The 22,127-nt window shown below is 42.8% G+C and overlaps 1 protein-coding gene across 2 annotated transcripts in view; it reads right to left on the minus strand.

Annotated features, from left to right (window-relative positions):
• The window catches only part of CTNND2 (catenin delta 2), a gene marked incomplete at its 5' end in the record, with an annotated part of 935,921 nt that overhangs the window by 32,704 nt on the left and 881,090 nt on the right, over positions 1–22,127 (minus strand). For both annotated transcript variants that reach the window (XM_082650874.1, XM_082650873.1), the window contains 2 exons: positions 11,335–11,419; positions 21,667–21,877. In XM_082650874.1, the coding sequence (XP_082507000.1) occupies positions 11,335–11,419; positions 21,667–21,877 (296 nt within the window). The remainder of the gene's footprint in view (positions 1–11,334; positions 11,420–21,666; positions 21,878–22,127) is intronic.

Below are 22,127 nucleotides of genomic sequence, written 5' to 3' on the forward strand. Positions count from 1 at the left end.
AATATCATTTAATATCACTTACATGTAGAATTTAAATACATGAGGCAAATGAACTTATTTACAAAACAGAAATAGACTCACAGACATAGAAAACAAACTATGGTTACCAAAGGGGAAAGGCCGGTGTATAAATTAGGAGTTTGGGATTAACAGATACATATTAATATATATAAAAGAGATAAACAACAAGGTAAGGTCCTACTGTAGAGCATAGGGAACTACATTTAATATCTTGCAATAACCTATAATGGAAAAGAATCTGAACAAGAATATACATACACGTACATATATATGTATGTACGTGTATGTATACATACATATATATATGTAACTGTATATATATGTATAAGTGAATCACCCTGCTGTACACCTGAAACTAACACGACATTGTAAATCAATTATACTTCCAAGAAAAAAAAAAAAGGTTAGCGAGTTTTCGAGTTCCTGATTCAATCCTTTTCCTCTGCCTTTTGTCTCTGGGGTATTTTCGGAGGTTCTGATTTAAAATGTTACAGTAAAGCCACCTGGCAGAGCAGAGGCAGGAAGGAAACATTCAGCTTGGACACCGCTCGCGAGGATTTTCCCCAACTTGGAGGTCCAGTCCCACAACAGCTCTAACTACTCACTTCTTGTTTAGAAACTGCCATGTGCATCGATTTCCACTTTTGCAGAATTGATTTTTGCTTCTGTTCCCATTTGTGCCTTTGTTTTTGGACAGATATCATATGATTAGTGTCTGCGAATTGTCTCCAAGAGGTTACGGGACCTCATGAAGGAGGACCTTATTTGTCGATATAAAAATCAACACGCGAATGTGTGTCATAGCTGAGTTTAACCTCACCCTTTTTGTTTCCGACCCCAGCTTGACACACAGTGATTTAGAAAAGAAAGAACTCAAGGAGCTACAATTTTGAGTCTTGAGGACACTGCACTCAGGTTGTTTAAGAGTCTGGCCAAAAGTCTTCACGTCCTTCCAGTCATCTCTTGGTGAAGAATTTTCCAGCACAGTAGAAAGATTAATAAATTCCTGGTAGGCAATTTCCTTGCTAAAATGACAGCTCTACATTCAGTCGTTTTATTTATTTCTATAGAGGATTTACCACCTTTCTATCACCATCTTAGATACTCCCCAAGTAAAAATCTCTTAATTTTCAAAATGGCAACATGCTAAAGCGAGTATAAAAGTATTTCTTGCTCTTCTTGCTGCAAAGCTTAAAGATCAAAATTTTGATCATGTTGTGTTTTTTTCCTTGACAGTATTTCAAAATATCTTTCTCGTTCTCGCTGCAATCCAGTATTGATTTTTAAATATCCAGCAGGTGAGGGTGATGAGGGATGTGAAGCATGAAATGTGACTTCAGTTCACAGGGGTCAGGACCACTGGTTCATCTAGGTATAGAGGTCAGTCTCCTGGAAGCAGCGAAAGACAACACGGAGCGCTGTGTCCACTCTCTCATCCACTGTAGTTTGGACATTTGAGGAAATTCGCAGGCACCCCCTTCCCTATCCATAATTACTTATTGATTTCTTCTTTTGTGAGTGCAGTGGTGGCAAGGGCCAATGAAATGAATCCCATGGCAGTAAGAAAAGAGAGTCCTGCGTGATTCAGGTTGTGAAGGGCATGACTCCACTCCCATCAAAGCTCATTACTCACTGGCTGAATGGTACCCGCAGCCTGAGAGTCTATCTTTAAAGATTAGTTTTATGCTTTGTTTCTCTCATCCAAATGGCAATAGTGAATACAATATTGCTATCTGTAGAAACACCACCTTTTTCTGTTTCAAGCACAGGTGGTTGGGCATTCTTTGAGACAAGCTCATCGTGCAAGATCCCAACGTTTCACGTGGTGGGTAGGGCGATAGGGTGCCCTACAGGAACACAACTGTAGAAACACGGGGACACGACTATTAGTGGGGGTAAAATGAGTCTGGTTTCGAACCCTGGTGATTGTCAAGAGGTTGGATTCTGACCTTTGATTTGTCTTTGATTTGATCCCTGCATTTATGAACGAAGGATTTTAATTCACTCATAGAGTGGTTGAGTAGATGCTGTTCTCTCTGAAGGCCTTTGAGATATGTAGAGCAAAATAATGAGCCTCAGCGTTATAAGCCGAACACTGGACAAACTGTCTACTTGACAATAGGGACCACCCGGTCCCTTTCCATGATGACTGTCTACTTGACAATAAGGACAGTCCTGTCCCTTTCCATGATGACTTTACAGGATCTGTTTTAAAGGCTCAGCATGTTTTCTTGGTGAGCAGCCCATGGAGAAGCAAGACAGTAGAACAGAGGTGGTGCCCCCTCAGTTAACATCACCGTCTTCTGGTACCCAGTGCTCAGAGGCATTCTCACCGTGATGCCCTGAGGCTTCCTGCTACTTCTTCACTCCATCTCAGGACACGTCTGTGCCTCAGAGGACAGAGCAGATTCATTGTACCTGGAGCTCCACGACTTCCCGTAGATCCGTCACCCTGAGAAGGGTTCCCATGGTATCGCACAGGATGGCCTGGGATGACTCCATGTTGCTATTGTGGCTTTTCTCAGAACCTTCTACGGTGGTCTGGAGTTCCCAAGGGTCTTTGCTGGGGCAGAGGGGTCTTACCTGCTGAGTCCCATTGAGACCCAGAGACCAGTGCTTGTCTGAAGGTGCAGATGGGAACCGGGGAAGGACAAAAAGCTGCTGTGCTGGGCTGGCATATTCACCCTGGGACTCTAGGAACATGTCCTACATAAGGCAGATGTCATGGGATTTGGCAGGGGACCTTCTGGCTGGCACCTTGACCTAGGGGCCGACCATGACCAGGTAGGAATTAACCACCATCCAGTGCAACATTTAGACATGCTGGCTGTAATTCTTTAATAAGAGGTTATTTTGCCCCAACATGGAGAGCAAATGTGAAGATCTTGTTTGCATTTCTGATAATTAAACATTAACATAGAACTATTTAACTAGAATTGAAAGAAGATTTTGATTCAAAGCCTAAGAATCATAAGCTAAATCTTGTTCAAGTCTGAGTTCAAGTGATAAGAAAGCTTACATTTTAAGTGACTGCTATGTAAATAACATTTGAAAGCAAAATGGGCCACGCCAATTTTAAAACCAAAGCCTGTTAATGGAATTTGTGTTTAGGAAGCCCCACTATATTGGTCTTGGACCTAACGTCTCACGAAGACCAGCAGTGATCTGTACTGGCTGAGAATGAGATAAACGTCAATTTTTCTTGTCATTAAGCTGATGGCTGCATTGACAACCTTCATGGACACTGGTAGCCAAGAGGGAAATTTAGAAGGTTGCAGAAACAGAGAAATCAAAGTAAGTATGAACTGCAATTTTTAAAATAAATTTATTTATTTTATTTATTTATTTTTGGCTGCGTTGGGTCTTCATTGCGGTGCGCAGGCTTCTCATTGCGGTGGCTTCTCTTGTTGTGCAGCACGGGCTCTAGGTACGTGGGCTTCATTAGTTGTGGCACGTGGGCTCAGTAGTTGTGACTTGTGGGCTCTAGAGCACAGGCTCAGTAGTTGTGGTGCATGGGCTTAGTTGCTCCGCAGCATATGGGATCTTCCTGGACCAGGGCTCGAACCTGTGTCCCCTGCATTGGCAGGCGGATTCTTAACCACTGTGCCACCAGGGAAGTCCCTAAACTGCAATTTTTAAAAAAGTTAAACCATCTACATTATTTTTGCCAAAGATGCAGACATGCTTCATTTAACTTATTTCATTTACTTCATTCTTGTTTTCGAGCACATAGTCACACAGTCTTTTTCAGGGAGCATTTGTTCATTTTACATAATATACATTTAAGGTATCCATTCAGAATTCCGTTCATTAGGAGTTGACATTAATTATGCTACAGTTGGGGGCAAGTCTCACTGCAATTTCTATGAAGAAATGACTTGTAAGTTTGTAATACACATCCTCCCCAAATTAATATCTGAACCAATGAGGAAAATTGTTTTTTCTATAAAAGTACAAATAAATCTTACCTAGTTATTAAATATTATAGCACCATTATGTTGCACAATTTTTAGCTCTAAGTTCATGCTTTTTATGATGCTTAAGTCATTCTTTAGAAGTTTGAATTGAAAATTTATTTTTTTTATTGAAGTATTGTTGATTTACAATGTTGTGTTCGTTTCCAGTGTACAGCAAAGTGATTCAGTTATCATTCATCTAAATTAATTTGCTCTACAATTATTTCAGATGGAATGATCTTTAATTCAGATGTGGTGAAGAGGTCGGAAAAGTGATTTTCACGGGAGGTGATATTAAAAAAAATATTCAGGGAGGCAGGTAGGGTGGAAGGTGGAGTACAGATGTTTGGAAAGGCTCCACAGGGTGGGAGACAAGGCGGGAGAGGGAACTGGAAGCACAGAAGTTAGGTACAGCTGGTGGCGGAGTGCAGGCAGAGCAGGGATTAAATGCAGAGCTAGGCTGCGGCTGCACCTGAAAGGTCTCATGGGCTGCGCTGAGATGTCTGGATTTCTTCCTGTGGACAGTGGGAGCCACTGAGAGGCGCAGTAGTAATTTAATCAGATGTGCTTTTTAGGAAGTTCACCCCAGCTGCCCTTTGGAGAACAGACAGGAGTGGAGGAAGCCAGATGGCGCAGAGACCAGTTAGGATGGGGGTTGATAACCCAGAAGACGGAAGCAGCTTTTCATGGCCATGACCATGGAGCGAGATGGATGGAGACAGAAGACTGGGGTTTTCTGGTGGGTTCGACGCAGATGTGTGAAGGAGAGGAAAGAGCCAGTGGTGGTTCCTGGGTCCTGGCTAGGGTGACAGGTGGAGGGCTGTGACCAGAGAACGCAGGGAGAGGAGCCGGATCCAGAAACAGTGGGCTCACGTGAGGCGCTGCAGGCATCTGAGTAGGTCATCTAGCGGATGGCTAGATATATGGAGAGGCCGGGCCTGGAGAAAGAGATGCGGGAGACCACTACACGTGGCTGGTAACTGAACCCAAGGAAGAGCTCCAGACACCCAGCAAGAGGCCGTGTGCGAGATGAGAAAGATCTAAACACAGAGCCCTGAGTGACACCAACATTCAGGGAATGAACAGGAAGACGAGCCCATAAAGGATGGAGGAGGGACAACCAGAGAGCCTGAGGCAACTCAGGGGACAATGGTGTCATGGGGAGTCGGGAGACTTTCTGAGGGTGATGCTGGTTATCACATTTTCAAACTATCAAGGTACAGGGTCACAGCAGGGCCTCTTATCGGAGGGACACGGCATGCTGTTTCCTAAGCCAGGGCCTGACCTCACCCCTTCTCATTTCAACCCTCTGCACCACCCTCACTCCAACGAGCATGTCTTCAGCCTCCTTGACCTGCCACGTACACAAATTCCGCACTAAAATGGAATAAAAGTGCTCCAGCTACCTCTAAACCCCTGACAACTTTCATTGTCACTACTGGGCTTCCTACAAAACCCTCTGTGTGTAGTTTGGTTTACCTACACCCCACCATGCAAGAGCCTTTGCTTTGGGGCTGTGCAGACATTGCCAGTGTCGTTGGCTGGCATGGCTGCTTAGGAGAAAGACCCTGGGAAAGGGGCACTGGATTAGGCATCGAGGGGCTGGAACGAGGGAAGACGAACAAAGAAAGGGAATCGTGAAAATGTAGGTGAAGGTGAACAACGATGACAATGATAAAATGAAATACTAGGATCCAAATGTCCAGCTGCCTGTGGACAGGATGGCAAAGAGCATTTGTCAGCCAAACGGCAGGAAAACTGTTCTAGGATTCACAGCCGTTAACTCCCACTTGTATGTGACTCTCCAGCTGACAAAGCTCTTAGATGACCACTGTCCCCTTTGAGGTCATCAGCGATGTGGCCAGGCAGGTGTATGGCGTTTGCCTCACGGATGAGGAAAGCAAGGGACGGGAATGGGACCAATGGGGAGATGCCCACAGTCTCCATGAAAAGATGTGAAGGTTCTCGGATGCAACGGTTGAGGAAAGTTCCAGGCTCTGATCATAAAGCAGAAGGAAGGCATCACAGAGGTCCATTTTAGACCATTTTTAGAGGTTATTTACTTTTCTGGAGACTCTATGGCAGGAACCTGCCCACCCACCAGGTTCAGATAGCTGGATACAAAACAACACCAGCGCATCTCCGATCCCTGACTGTGAGGCCCGGTGAATCGTCCCTGTCCCTCTGAGTGGGCCACAGGACTGCCCAAAGTCAGCTGCTGCACCGATGGGCAGAGAGGCTCACGTAACTTGCCCAAGGTCATGCTGCTGGTAAGTGGCAGGGGTGTGCCCTTAACCTCTGGCTGTTTGATTCTAAGTCCTGTGCTCTTTGTACTTCACCAGCTAGTACAATGAGCCTTCCAGGAACTAATACACTCCCAGGCTTCATTAGTTGACGTTCAGTGCCCAGCACCAGGGAAGTATAGTCTCATTATTCTCTTTCTTCTCCTGCAAATAAACTTGGAAGAATATATTCATTTTGGGGCGCTACATTACGAAAGGGATGCTGACAAACTTGCACGCACGTGGAAAAAAGTGATAGCAATGGTGAAGGTCGTGGCAACGTTGATATGTTACAACTGAGCATGAGTTGTGTGAAGGAAAAATATTGCCTGCCGTATCAGGAAGCAAAGGATGCTGCAGCCATCAAACCATCACATTACAGCCGCCCTGACAGTGAGCCCTGAGGGGACTCAGGATGGAGGCAAGATGCCCCCATCTAGCAGTCAGCCGCTGCAGCTACCCCCTGATGGTGTCCCCTGAGGAGACTTAGGATGGGAAAGCACAGGACACCGGCCCCAGAGAGCTGAGGTGCACATCAAAGCAATGATTTCAGTGAGCCCAGACTCTTGCATCTTCCCATACACAGAAAATCACTAAGCTCCTTAACTTGAGATGTCTGGTTTTCTTTAATTAACAGGCATCTTTTGATATTCCGACTACCTGGTCTTTGTTGCAGAAACTCCTATGTCTCCCGGCTTCCCCTCTTACTTCTTTGGAGCAGTCCCTCAGAGTGACCTGAGATGCTGGGTCCCAGGCTTAAGTCCTCAGTTTTGTACACCAAATAAAACATAACTTTTAACTTTTAGGTTGTGCTTTTTTTTTTTCAGTCAACAGTTGTAATAATAATAAATGTTGCTATTCCTACAACTGAGAAGGGATGGCCTTGTACAGAGTTGGTTAACTTCAAAAACAGGAAGGCTATCACAGAGAAGAGAAATTAGACTTTTTAGTATGCAGTTGGAGGGCAGATGCTGCAGATAGGGAGATGTTTGCTTAATGTAAGAAGTTCTGAAAAATCACGGTTACCCTGAAATGGAATAAAATGCCCCATTAGGTAGCGATTACAATGAATATTTAAGATATTTGAACAACATCAAATGACTACTGGAGCTGATACTGCCTTTCTTCTTTTAGTAAAATAACCCCTTTCCTCCTGCTACCAAGTTTTAGCAGGTATCACGGCGGCCCACTTTTCGTGTCCTCTCCCACAGCTGGGTACCTGGCCGTGGCCACATGACTGAGTTCTTGCTCCTGGGAGGAGAGCAGGAGTTTGCTGCTTGCTTCAAAGAGCATGACTTGCCTTCACTCATCCTCTCTCTCTTCCTATGGGCTGGAATGAGAGGGGAAGAGCTAAGCTAGGGAGCTTTGTCCACACAGGCAAGGATGACACCCTGGTACAAGGCAGAGTAACAAGACGGGTCCCAGGGTTACCTGCTGACCCTGGACCACCTGCCTAACCAGCTACAGTTCCATGAGAGGGAAAGAGAGACATGTTTAGCTGGAGCTTCTGTATTTTTGAGTCTCTCTGTTAGAGTGGCTTAGCCTGGATCCTAACCAAAAATGATTTTTTGGAGATGTACATAGGATTAAGGTATTATATAAGGGTTTGTAAGAGATGATTTCTATAATAATTGTATATACACACCCCCAGCAAATTTATCTCCTTCGAAAACGAGTTGTCCCAACAGACCACACCATAGTCAAACATAATCAGTCTACTATGTCAGTCACCTCGTTTTCTTAAAGTACCAATGTTCAAAAAAGTCAAGAACTTTTGATCTCCTCCTTTTCTTTTATCCCTTTATCAAGTCTATTCCAAGGCTCATCTTCTTTTCCTTTAGAAAACATCCTCTGCAAAAATACAGTACAGATGATAAAGACATTTTAAAGTTCTCTCTGTGGTTATCTAATCTTAAGGATTGATTTAAAAAAAATACAGAAACGTGATGTATTATTTAGCCTGCCAGTGATAACATTCTTCTTCAGTTATTTATTTTCCCTTAGGGGAGAAAATCAGAAGTCCAGCCCTCACTGAAGTTGAAGATTTGGATAACGCAAATGTTTTGGCTCACAATGTATCAGGAATCCAACATAATTTGGTCAGCACTCCCGGCCAAAAGAATATTCTGATGTATTAAATGGATTTCTAAGTAAAATAAAGTAGCTGAGCTAATGAATTGTGATCCTGGCCTCTGTGCTTGGGTCCTAGGAGGAAATAAGCCAGTGCCAGATGGACCTTTAATTCTGTCTCATAGATATGCCACTTCTATTTCAATTTCCATCTCTCTACTCATGTTTTTCCTCTTACACATAACGCCCTTTCCTCTTACCTCCTAACTTACGCGCACTCTACAGATTCAAGGTTTTGCTCTATAATTTTCCTTCTCTTAATTTATCCAGTAGACTTGTGGTACATAACTCTGAATCTAATGTAGTTGCCGATCGTTGTTCCACATTTCATTTCTATCCACAGTAGCTGCTCTACGTGTCATGTTTTCTTTGGAATTCTTCCTTTTCTAAGCCTATACCAGGTGTTTAATACATAGATTTGAAGCATGGATAATTAAAAGACATGGATCAGGCATTTTTTAAAAGATATATTAATTGTCAATGAAGAACAAAATGGAAATCTATTGTCCTGCTGATTAAAAACAATTCATAAGGATGAATGAATGTGGGTTTTCTCACCAAAGGACCTTTCAGAAAAGAAAAGCTTCTGTGCATTTTGAGCTTTGCTATTAGCAGCACTTATACTGAGCATAAAGTCCTCATTCCATATCACGACTGCATAATATGGAAGTTATTAAGAACATCTCTTGGGACTTCCCTGGTGGCACAGTGGTTAAGAATCAGCCTGCCAATGCAGGGGACACAGGTTCGAGCCCAGGTCTGGGAAGATCCCACATGCCGCAGAGCAACTAAGCCTGTGTGCCATGACTACTGAGCCTGTGCTCTAGAGCCCGCGAGCCACAACTACTGAAGCCCGGGTGCTACAACTCCTGAGCCCACGTGCCGCAGCTACTGAAGCCCGTGCACCTAGAGCCCGTGCTCTGCAATGAGAAGCCCGCACACCACAATGAAGAGTAGCCCCTGCTTGCCGCAACTAGAGAAAGCCCGTGCACAGCAACCCAATGCAACCAAAAAAAACAAAAAAACCCAGATCTTTCTCAATATTTTAAAATCCTGGATCAATGAAAAACATCACCATCAGCTTCTCCAGCCCGTCTTTCTTGAGTCTCCTCACATGAACCACATTTTAAACTCTCTTTAGCTCTTGAGTTTTAGCTCCATTAAATTCGTCAACACATTCTTTTTTTTTTTTTCACGTAAAGAGAGAGACAATTACACTTTCTGAACCCTACTACCAACACAGAAAAAAACTAAGATGGAAAACTCATACTACTATTCAACAAATAACTTGTAGAGTCTCTAAAAGCCGTTTCCCTTCAATGCAAAGAAGTAGGAGAAGGTGCATTTCAGCAAAGAGATGTCCAGGATCCGAGGGAGAGTGGAGTTTATCTGAGGCAGTAATATTTCATTGAACTTCTGGAGCCATCAATTCAGAACGACCAGCTCTTTTCTAATTTATAGCGTGTTCTTCATGTCTGGCTGCCTGTTTAGCTGAAGGATCCTGTCCTGGGAGAGAATTCATTTGTCTCCTGGAAGAGTCCCGGAAGGAACCACGTAGGGATGCTGGGATGTGCATTTCAAACAGCATGGAACCCAAAACACTTTCGATGAACAGCAAGATACGTAGGAAAGGATATAATTAATTCAGAACACTCCCCTAACCCTTAATTTTGCAATGTTTCAGCCTAAATATACTTCCTCTTAAGGAACAGAAAAATCTTGAAAGAGAATTTTGAAATATATGGGCTAAACTTTAAAGTACAAAGTAATGAATGCTTACGGGAAACAGAAAGACCTCGGGGAAATCTAGAAATAGACTAACTTAGTAGGACCAGTATTAAATATTTACTTTTTCCCACTGGCTTAGAAAATGACAGATTTTCCCTCTGGCCAGATGGGTCTTGCCCCCTCTGATGTGCGTCTCTTGCTGTGACCCCACCTCCCGATCCCAAGACTGGGAGGCTGGGGACCAAGGTGGCAATGACTTTCAGCTCCCCCTCTCCCTCCATGCAGGCTGCCAGGGGCTGCAAGGAGGTGCTCTGGGCAGCTGTTGATGGAAGCCCTGCTCACGTTTTCTGAAATCCTACGGAGATCGATGCCTAGGCTCTTCTCCCTGCCAATCTGTCAGTGGTGTTCTCTGCCCCATTTGTTAACTCAAATCTATCCTGGGATGACAACTTCTGGGAGATGTTGTTAAAGGACTCTCTCCCCTCCCAAGCAAAAAAGAAAAGTATGCATCTTTTGTTCAGCAGCGTTTGGGAATGAGGTGTAGAATTAAAATTTCTAGATGTGACCTTTTTCTCTTAAGGTTTATTTTTAAACCACTTTGGGGATGAAGTCTCCTCTGAAATGTATGATATAAATTCCAGCCGGCCTGGGGAGAGTCTGCTGAACGAATGCCCAGCCTCTTGCTACGATCTACGGCTGTCGTTAGGATCATCAGCCCTTCGACCTGATCAGTAACTACGTCAGGGTCTCAGGCTAGGAACGTGGGGCAGGCTGTCGGGTCTCTACCCAATGTTCCTGGGCTGCAATTCTTCTCAACCTCCTGAACTGCTTTTTACATTTTTTTCTGTCTCCTCTCTACTATTACTACATTATTTATTGACTTTTTTTTTTTTTTTTGGCAAAATCCCTCTGTTCATTATTACTTTTTAGTCTATTACACAATACAGAAGCTCAGAAAAACAAGCTTATTTTCTCTATGGCTATTGGTCTGTCCAATCCAGAAAGTTCATGAATCTTAGTGTATATCCTGGGGACACTTAGTGACCCTTTTCTTTTGCTTCTTCATTGATCTCTTGTTTCAGCTGTGTTTCAATTGCTCAGATTCTCAGACGAGGTCCCTTCATACCTATGACACATCTCGTTAGGACCAGATATGCTGTCTTTGGGCTCAGGGCCTGTGTGCAGCTAACGAGCCAAGAAGGTAAAGCAAACCTTACCTTTTTGTAGAGACTCCTCAGATCTCGGTACTGCCACATGCTGTTCAGAACCTGAGATGCGGCCTTGATTACCTTCGGAGAGTGTCTGATAAAGAAAAGACAGGACACGCAAGATGGTGAGCGGGACAGCTGGGCTTCAAATTGGCTTGTCAGGAAACAGCAAGAATAAAAAGAATAAAAGCTTCATGGCTTTTCTGGCTCTTTTCTTTTTCCAGACTGGACAGTACAAGGGATGGCTGTCACCAGTCTCCAGCCTCATTCTCACCCACATACCCATGAAGGGGAGAGACAGGAAGGCACTGCAATTTGGCAAAGAATTTTCAAAACGCAAACCCAAGAGCTGTGCATTGCAAATGCAAACCCAAGAGTCAGAAGGCAGATTTAGCACTGGACTACAAAATGGAACAGAAAGAAGAGAAGGATAGCGACTAGGAAAGGCCAGATAAAAGGGTTTTAATGGCAGTGTTGTTTAACACCTGTGTAGTAAGCAAGGAGAAAAAAGATATTCACTTTCTCAACTGAAGTGTGAGAGCACGTATAGCGTTGGCTCTACATACCTGAGGGGTTACAGGCAATTGTTTTCCGTTTGCTGATGATGCCAAGCACAAGTGACTGGCATGAAGCTGACGTGTGCACACACTGGCACACACACTCTCTTACATTTATATGGAGGGATGAGCATGGATAAGCATCTATAAACAAAGCCCTTCATGCAATTAAAGTTCTGTCCTCTGGATCAGAGTGAGAAAGTAAGGTCATGAAAACCTTTGGACTAGCGGTTCTTATCATGTTTTTCAAGTCATGGCTTTGAAATCCCTATGAAACTACAGCTAAATATTTCGCCTTTTGGTTCAGTGCCAACCTGCATCTCAGAACAGACACTGGGTCAATACATCCATGTTGATTAAATTTGATCCAATTCTTGGAAGTCACTTTGACTAGTGGTGAGGGCAACTATTAACTACCTGCGGATTCTTTGTTCCAACGGGCTGGGTCCACAACAGCTGCACAACTGGAGTGGCTACTGTGACACTGTGCCTGATCGCAAGGGCTGGCACACTTTTGCTGTAAAGGGTCAAATAATAAATATTCTGTGATTTGTGGGCCATATGGTCTCGGTCGCAGCTGCTCAACTCTGCCATTGCAGGATGAGAGGAGTCATAAATAATAGACAAAAGAATGGAGGTGGCTGTGTTCTAATCAAGTGTTACTTACAAGAACGGGTGGTGGTGGGGATTTGGCTTGTGGGTTGCAGTTGGCCGACCCCTGGCCTATGTGGTGACTCCTGGAGTTGGGCAGGACATAACCACTCATGAGGACTCCAAGGTGAAGTCCACCCCTGAAGCTGACGCATGGTGCAGTGGCCCACAGATCCCTCAAAGAGAACATCTGAATTGAGATCAAAACTGCTTCTGACATAAAATAGTTTTTAAAATGCAAAGTAAGCAGATGGTTAGATGGGATCAGGTCGAGCTTGGATTTGAAAGCCAGAGCGAATGGATGTGTGAGGACCTGCAAATGAAATGATGGGATGCTAATACATGATCAATTAAATGTCTGCTATTTTCCTGGGTCTTCACGTTTGCAATGTAGACCAACTACGTTTAAGTATTCTTCATCCGTTTACTTACTGGAAACAGTAACAGTCACTCTTACTATTGTTATTGCTGACTTGGAATTCAACTTTGGCCTGTGTTTGAAAATCTCTTAGTTATACTGTGTACTTTTAAAAGAAAAAAATACAGAGTTCTTATAAATTTCAAGATTTTTTCTCTATGAGAGATAAGCTGTATTTAAGTAATATACATGTTTTCTTTCACTGAAATGGACAGTTGCTAAATGATTTCACATTTATGCTAGTATCATGCTCTAAATGTATTAAATTCTTTTGATTTAGAGAATTTTAGATCTTTTCATGGATACAGACACAGGTACACTTTATTCTTTTTTAAAAAACTGAATTATAATTGACCTATAGCACTCTGTCAGTTCCTAGTGATCTGATATCTGTATACATTACAAAATAAACACCGTGATAACTCTGTCACTACACAAAGTTATTACAATATTATTGACTATATTCCCTGTGCTGTATATTTCATCCCTATGAGTCATTTATTTTGCAACTGGAATTTTGTATCTTTTAATCTCCCTCACCTATTTCACTCACTCCCCCCACCCAATCCCACCATCCCGCTCTTCTCTGGCAACCACCTGTTTGTTCTCTGTATCTGTGAGTCTGTTTCTGTTTAGTTATGTTTATTCTTTTGTTTTGTAGATTCCACATACAAGTGAAATCATATGGTATTTGTCTTTCTCTGACTTATTTCACTTAGCATAATACCCTCTAGGTCCATCCATATTGTTGCAAATTACAAGATTTTATTCTTTTTTATGGCCAAGTAATAGTCGTCTCTGTCTCTGTCTCTCTCATTATCTATCTATCTATCTATATATATCTATCTCACATCTTCATTATCCATTCACCTGTCGATAGATACTTAGGCAGTTTCCATATACTGACTATTGTAAATAATGCTGTAATGAACATTGAAGTGCATGTATTTTTTTCTAATTCGTGTTTTTGTTTGCTTTGGAAAAATATACAGAACTTGAATTGCTGGATCATATGGTGGTTCTATTTTTAATTTTTTGAGGACCCTCCATGCTGTTCTCCATAGTGGCTGCACCAATTTACATTCCCACCAACAACATACGAGGGTTCCCTTTCCTCCACATCCTTGCCAGCACTTGTTATTTTTGTCCTTTTGATGACGGCCATTCTGACAGGTGTGAGGTGATACCTCACTGTGGTTTTGATTTGCATTTCCCTGATGATTAGTAATGCTGAGCATCTTTTCATGTGCCTGTTGGCCATCTGTATGTCTTCTCTGGAAAAATGCCTATTGAGGTCTTCTGCCTATTTTTTAATTGGGTTGTTTTTTGATATATTGAGTTGTATGTTAGATATATATATATATATATATATATCTTGGATATATACAACTGGATATTAACCCCTTGTTGGTTATATCATTTGTGAATATTCAATAGGTTGTCTTTTCATTTTGTTTATGGTTCCCTTTGCTATGCAAAAGCTTTTAAGTTTAATTAGGTCCCTTTTGTTTATTTTTGCTTTTGTTTCCTTTGCCTGAGGAGACAGACCTCTCAAAATATTGCTATGACTTATGTCAAAGAGTGTCCTGCCTATGTTTTCCTCTAGAAGTTTCAGATTTCCGGTCTTCCATTTAGGTCTTTAATCCATTTTGGGTTTATTTTTGTTTATGGTATTAGAGAATGTTCTAGTTTCATTCTTCTGCATGTAGCTGTTCAGTTTTCCCAGCATCACTTATTGAAGAGACTGTCTTTTTTCGCCATTATATATTCTTGCCTCCTTTGTCATATATTAATTGACCATAAATGCATGGGTTTTATTTCTGGGCTTTCTATTCTGTTCCATTGATCTATGTGTCTGTTTTTCTGCCAGTACCATACTGTTTTGATAACTGCAGCTTTGTCTGACTGGTTATTTTTTTATATTTCCTAGTTCCTTGTTAAAGTTCTCACTGTGTTCATCTAGTCTCTTCCCGAGCTCAGTTAGCATTCTTATTACTCTTGTTTTGAACTCTTTGTCTGGTAAACTATTTATCTCTGTTTCATTAGGGTTGTTTTCCACTGTCTTCTCTTGTGCTTTTGCTTGAAACATATTCCTCTGTCTTCTCATTTTGTTCAACATTCTCTGTCCCTATGAAATTAGGTGCAGGAGCTGACTATTCCAGTCTTGAAGGGGTGTCCTTGTGTGGGAGCATCCCTATGCCATCTGCGTGTGTGCCCAGTGGATGGAGAGACAGCTGGCACAGTAGTGGGAGAGCTGGATCTGAAGTGAGCATGGGTCACGTCTTCCCCTGGGGTGTGCTGGCAGCTACCACCTTGTTGGATGATATGGCTGGAGATGGAGGGGTTAGAGTCAGAGCCAGGTGTGAACCAGGGCCTCTACTGTGCTCAGTGGCAGTTACCACCATATCAGGGGCTGGAGCAGAAGCCCTGAGGGTCTAGTCCGAGCTGGCTCTGTTCTCTCTAAGCGTGCACACTCTCCTTGGTCATGGTGGCCTCCGCTCTAGTGGAGAGCAGTGCTGGAGCAAGAGGGGCTGGAGCAGGTGCCCAGTGTGGGCTGGCATGGTCTTGGGAAACCAGCTAGAGCTCCAGACAGTTTTCAATCTGCTTCCTCTGAGCTATTCCCAGGAGTAAGCAAGTTTGTGCATGGGCTGTTAACAAGGAGTCTTGTTCTCTTCTTCTGTAAATCCTACTGGTTTTTAACCAGGTAAGGCAACTTGTCTTCCTGGTGTCTGACCCCAGGGCTGGGGTGCTCAGTGTATGATATGAACCCCTCGCTGCCCAGGGAGGATCCCTAAGGCCATGATATCTCCTTCTTCTTCTGTGTCCTCTGCTAAGGGCACAGGTCCTGACCCGACCACAACTCCTCCCTTCCTCTGTAGATACAGACTCCGTGTGTATCTTTCTTTACAGACTTGGTTGAAGAAGAGCCTTTCTGCAAGTCTCCAGGTTGCTTTCAGTAGAGTTGCTCCATGTGAAGATGATTTGATGTGTTTTTTGGGGGGAGGTGGGCTTGGTTTCCTCCTACTCCACCATCTTGATCTCCCTCCTCCACATTTAATATTTTATTTTTTTTTTTTTGTGGTATGCGGGCCTCTCACTGTTGTGGCCTCTCCCGTTGCGGAGCACAGGCTCCAGATGCGCAGGCTCAGCGGCCATGGCTCACGGGCCCAGCCGCTCCGCGGCATGTGGGATCTTCCCGGACCAGGGCACGAACCCGTGTCCCCTGCATGGGCAGGCGGACTCTCAACCACTGCGCAACCAGGGAAGCCCCACATTTAATATTTTTTACTTCATATTTTGTATCCTTTTTTGTTTTGTATATCCCTTAACTACTTATTGTGGTTATAGATGATTTTACTACTTCTGCTTTCTAACCTTCCTACTGGTTTTATAAGTGGTTTATCTACTAGCTTTACTGTATATATATATATATATATATATATATATATATATATATATATATATATATATATGTATATATTTTGTGTGTGTGTGGGGGGGGTATGCGGACCTCTCACTGTTGTGGCCCCTCCCATTGCAGAGCGCAGGCTCAGCGGCCATGGCTCACAGGCCTAGCTGCTCCGTGGCATGTGGGATCTTCCTGGACCGGGGCACAAACCCACGTCCCCTGCATCGGCAGGCGGACTCTCAACCACTGCACCACCAGGGAAACCCTTACTGTATATTTATCAATGATATTTTTCCTTCGGTAATTTTCATATTTCTACTTGTGGTCTTTTCTTTTCCACTTAGAGAAGTCCCGTTAACATTTCTTGCAAAGCTGGTTTAGTGGTGCTGAACTCTTTTAGCTTTTTCTTGCCGGTAAAACTCAAATCCGAATGATAATCTTGGTGGATAGAGTATTCTGGGTTGTAGCAGTTTTTTCCTTTCATCGCTGTGAATATATCATGTCACTCTCTTCTGGTCCGCAAAGTTTCTGTGGAAAAGTCAGCTGAGAGTCTCATGGGAGTTCCCTTGTACATACTTAGTTACTTTTCCCTTGCTGCTTTTAAGATTCTCTCTTTATCTTTAATTTTTTCCATCTTAATTACAATGTGTCTTGGTGAGGACCTCTTTGGGTTCATCTTGTTTGGGACGTACTGTACTTCCTGGACCTGGGTGTCTGTTTTCTTTCCCAGGTTAGAGAAGTTTTCAGCTATTATCCCTTCAAACAAGTTCTCTGCCCCTTTCTCTCTCTCTCCTTCTGGATCCCTACAATGTGAATATTAGTATGCTTAATGTTGTTCCAAAGGTATCTTAAACTATCCTCATTTAAAATTTTTCTTGTATTTGGTGAGCTTGGTTGAATTCCACTGCTCTGTCTTCCAGTCTGCTGATCCATTCCTCTGTATCATCTAATCTACTATTGATTCTTTCTAGTGTGTTTTTTATTTCAGTTATTGTAGTCTTCAGTTCTGTTTGGTTCCTCTTCATATTTCCCAACTCTCTGTTAAACTTCTCACTGTGCTCATTCTTCGCCTGAGCATCTTTATGATCATTACCTTGAACTCTTTATTGAGTTGATTGTTTATTTCTATTTCACTTAGTTCTTCTTCTGGAGTTTTAGTTTTCCTTTATCTGCAACATATTCCTCTGTCACTTTGCTTTATTCTCTGTCTTTATTTCTATGTATCAAGTAGGTCTGTTACGTTTCCTGATCTTGGAGAAGTGGTCTTATGTAGGAGATGTCTCATGGGGCCCAGCAGCACGCTCTCCTCTGGTCACAGAGATGTATGCTCTAGGGGTGTCCCCTTTGTGGTCTGTGTGGGTCCTTCTTTTGTGGTAGGGCCAACTACTGTGGGGGCACTGGTAGGGGGGCTGGCCCCTGGTCCAGTTGGCTGCCAGGCCCTGCCTTGTGTGGAGGCTGCTGGCTTGCTGGTGGGCAGGGCTGGGTCCTGACACAGCCGGCTGCTCAATGTAGGGGGTCCCGGGACTGGGGCTGACTGGCTGGTGGGCAGGTAAGCCTCTGGTGCTAACAGACCAGAGGGAGGACTCCTAAAGGCACTTGCTAGCACCAGTGTCCTCATGGTAGAACTAGCTCCCCAAAATGCCTGCTGCTAGCATCTCGGTCCCCAGGGCGGGGGAGTCTCAGTTGCCTCCTGCCTCTCTGAGAGGCTCTCTAAGATCGGCAAGGGGTCTGACCCAGGCTGTTTTCAAACTGCTGCCTCTGCACGCTCTGTTTTGAGGTATGAGATTTTGCATGAGCCCTTTAGGAGCAGAGTCTGTGTCTCCTATGGCGTCCCTCCAGCTCTCCCATCTCGGGGCTGGTCTTCCTGGTGCTGGCGAGCCCAAGGTAGGCTCCTTGGGGAGAACCTCTGCAACTGTGATGATCCTCACATGTTATTCTTATATAATCAATGCTGAGCAAAGATCAAATGCTATGTTTTGCTGTAGTGTATCACCACTAGCTAGATATGTATCTATGACAAAAGTCAAGCAACTCTAGAGAAATACATATTAATAATATTCAGGTAGCGATAATATAGTTGAAACATATTTAGTATGCAAAAATTCCTCTGATGGTGTAATTTTTTTTCTACTCCTTGCTTAGTTACAAAATAGAAAGAGACTGTGAATACGTAATGAATAGCAGCTTTTAACCTCTCAATTAAAATGCCAGTACATCACAGTGTTATAAAAAACTGATGAAGGTCAAAGAAACATCACTTTCTGTTTAGACTTTAATTTTGATTCACCCACTAGACTGGTCCCATGCAGCGTCTACTTGAAAAACTATAACTATTGATTGAAGGACTTGAACAACTGAGTACCTCTTATGTGACAAGTGATTATAACTTCAGCCACAAACAGAGCTCCTTACTGACAAGTAACAGTCGAGGCTGTTAAATGGCTTTTCTGTCTTATGACAAAATACAGTGACACACTCAACACTATTTCCTACATAACTGTTAAAATCTGAAAAAATACAAATGTACTTTTGAAACAGATGGACTTGTCCATATTGCATGTTTAAAATGATGTGAAAAGAATAAGTTATCAAGACTTAAAATGGTAAGTCTGAAAGACTCCTGTGAGAGTCATTAACGATTACACAATGTCTGATCTTCACCAGAGGTGTCAAATTAGGGGCGGCTGAAAATTTCAGTTGATGCCATTCATTGTGGGTGTTCAGCACGGCCATTCCAGCCGCAGGATTCCAGAATAATTCTTCCAGTGTATTGGCAAAACATGGTGAGCTATTCAGTTCAAACAGACTGTGATTGGCAACGTGCCAGGCTGACTCATTAGTATCACGGCATATTTAAGCTTGTGTATGTCTAGAAATAAAACCTATAAATATGTTAAAGGCAGAATCATAGCCTCGTAGGTTTTTTCATCTGTGTTTTCTCATGCGATCTCAAGTTAAAAGTTTGAATCATTTTTTGAGGAGGGCAAGTTTGCAAGCATTTTATAACTTAACTAGAGCCAACTGATATCCCTCCCTTTTCCAATTATTAAATCATCTCCAATTCCAAAAATTCTATTTTCAATAACGTGTTTCTATTTTGTTCAAACCCGTCTAGAAGGCCATGGGAGTCTCAGTGCCTACCCTCATGACAGAATTGAGTGATAAATGGTGAGTTTAGTGGTAAGATCCAGAGCAATTCTTCTGGATTCATTTTAAGAGCAGTGAGAAGTAATAATCAAATTGAAGTGTAGGTGGCTGACAAGGTTATCTCCAGTTATAAAAACCTTGTTTTGATCCCCAAATTAGTCACTAAATATAAAAGAGATAAACCACATAAAATAGTGGATGAGACTGACTAAGCAGGAGAGTTATAACTGGGAAGATGCTTGACTCAAAGCCATTCCACACTTCTTACTAAATTCATAAATCCAGACTGCTAACACTGGGGAAAAAAGATAAACAATGACATGAAATGAGTATCCCATAAAGAAATTTTCAGTCAGTTTAAAGCACAGATTTGAGATTATTTGTAATGAAAGGAATCTCCCATTAACAATAATCCAGATGGGAACAGACTGAACAGGACTATTTTCTGGATGGGCAATGTGGATATATACTGTTTCATAGATGGTTTCCACAAATGAGTTTTTAATTAGTTTCATCAAATAATTTTCTTTGACCACAGGACTGATAAAAGCATCTCTTCTCTTTAAGGTCCAGTAGGGATGCTCACACAGATGGAAGGAATTAATGTGACCACCTCCCACAGCTCTACTGTCTTACGATTCAGAGAAAATACTTTCGTCTTGGAATGTCCCATGAATATAGACAAATATATCAGAGAGTTTTTGTGGACTATGGTTTTACTGTGTGAGCATGTGTGTTTGCTTAAGAAAAGCATCAACATATTAAGTTCTTAATGCTCAAAACAGGTAAGCATTTCAATTAGAGATTCCAAAGGTCTACTGAAGCTATATAAAACAGAAAACCACGTGGCTTCCTGCCTATGTAGAAGAGCATTTTACTGTAAGTATTATAAGATATAATTCAAGCCATCCATCTACATTGCACAATTATTACACGAGTCCAGAGGGGCTTCTCTGTACTTGATATAGGAAAGTATTCAAATCCTAATCCTGAATTGTTCACTGAACCTATTTGGAGGTCTCAGGGTGCTTAAACAGAAGCCCTGAAACTTCACTTATTATGCAATGAAAATATCTTGAATTAAATGAGAGAATTTCCAAAAAGTCTTAAAGTGCATCCTTCACAGCCTTTAATAATAGGAGAAAAATTATTCAGCATTTAGATATAAAGGAATGGAGGGGTGTGGCCAGGAATGCAAAGTCAAGAAGTAGGCCCTTGATAACAAAAGGTTTACCCTTTTAATCTTACTTGATTACATTGAGGGACTTCCAGGAGGCAAAACTGAATTAAGGTGAGTGAATGTTTTTGTAAAATTGACAGCTCGCTGATATACTGACACTGTGGCTTGTGAAGATACGTTTTGGTTACACAGAGTAAGATACCATCGATTCTTAAATCAAACTGGGGACATTCCTGTTTCTGGCGGTGCTGCTCCTTTGACATGAGCCTTTTCTCTCTTTATTCCATTGGCATAAAAGCCCTCCTTCCTCACTGCCTCTATCCCCTCTGCCCCAGAAATTTCTATTCAGTCTTTAAGACTTGATTATTACTTCTTTTAGGAAATATTTTATGACAGCCCCTCCCTCAGTTTTAGATTGGAAAGTATGAGCACAGTGACTTGTTAAATTCAATAATTTGTCCCAAAGGCACAGCTGGTAAGGGAGGGTGCTGGCTGGACACTGATTTCTCTCTGACTCCGTCCCACTGTTTTCTCCCCCATCCTCCCTGACTTGCTAAGCAGAACTGAAGAGGCACAGAACAAAAGGATGTGGATCCATCATCAACACTTGGACTTGCAGCCGCAGAGGAACAGCTGCCACCAAATACCTTAATGAATCAGGGTCGTCTCTTCCGTACGGAAGGAACTTGCTAGTCACTAGACTGGACGCTGGATTGTCAAGCCTATCTTACTAACATCCCAGGACTCACCAAGTCATGAGTTATTTATCAAATCAAAATTATTAGTAAGATCAGCTTTCCTTGTGTGGGGGGAAACTGGAAGACTGGAAACTATCTGCTGTTTCTCTTGATTATCAGACACCAGAGTGCTTCCCAGTGACATTCAGTGGTGTTACCCATACCCAGGGGATGCTGGGCACACTTAGAACCGATTCTACCAATACCAATTCTCTGTGATAGGAAGTCACCGTCTGACTTACTTGTCTCCTTTGCTTTTGGAGATGCCGACCAACTTCTCGATGCCGCCGGCGTCCCGTAAGGCCTTGGCGTTCTCCATGTTCTTGGTGATCACCTCGTGCAGGGTGCAGCACACGGCTGTCACCGTGTCGTCCGACATGGCCTTGCTCGCCGCGTTGCTGCTGTTATTCCCGCCTGGAAGCCGATGGACCAGGTCTCGCATGGCGTATTTGCCTTTGGAAAAGAAAACGAAGGGAAGAGTTGAAATGTGGTCAAAACCGAGGAAGAGTGTGGAGGGAGAGGTGCAGACGGGGGTGAAAAAGAGAACACAAGAGCCCACGTTAATGCAGTGTTGTCTGTTCCCCGTCACTGATTATTCTTTATGGGGTAACCGTGGACACATACACAGAGAATATGGTATTTCTTTACAGCAAATGTACGGACTTTTGGTGCTGGACGGATGTGGGACTGACTCTTTGGACAA

The sequence above is a fragment of the Grampus griseus genome, assembly GCF_964374135.1.
Source record: "Grampus griseus genome assembly, chromosome: 3".
Classification (NCBI taxonomy): Eukaryota; Metazoa; Chordata; class Mammalia; order Artiodactyla; family Delphinidae; genus Grampus; species Grampus griseus.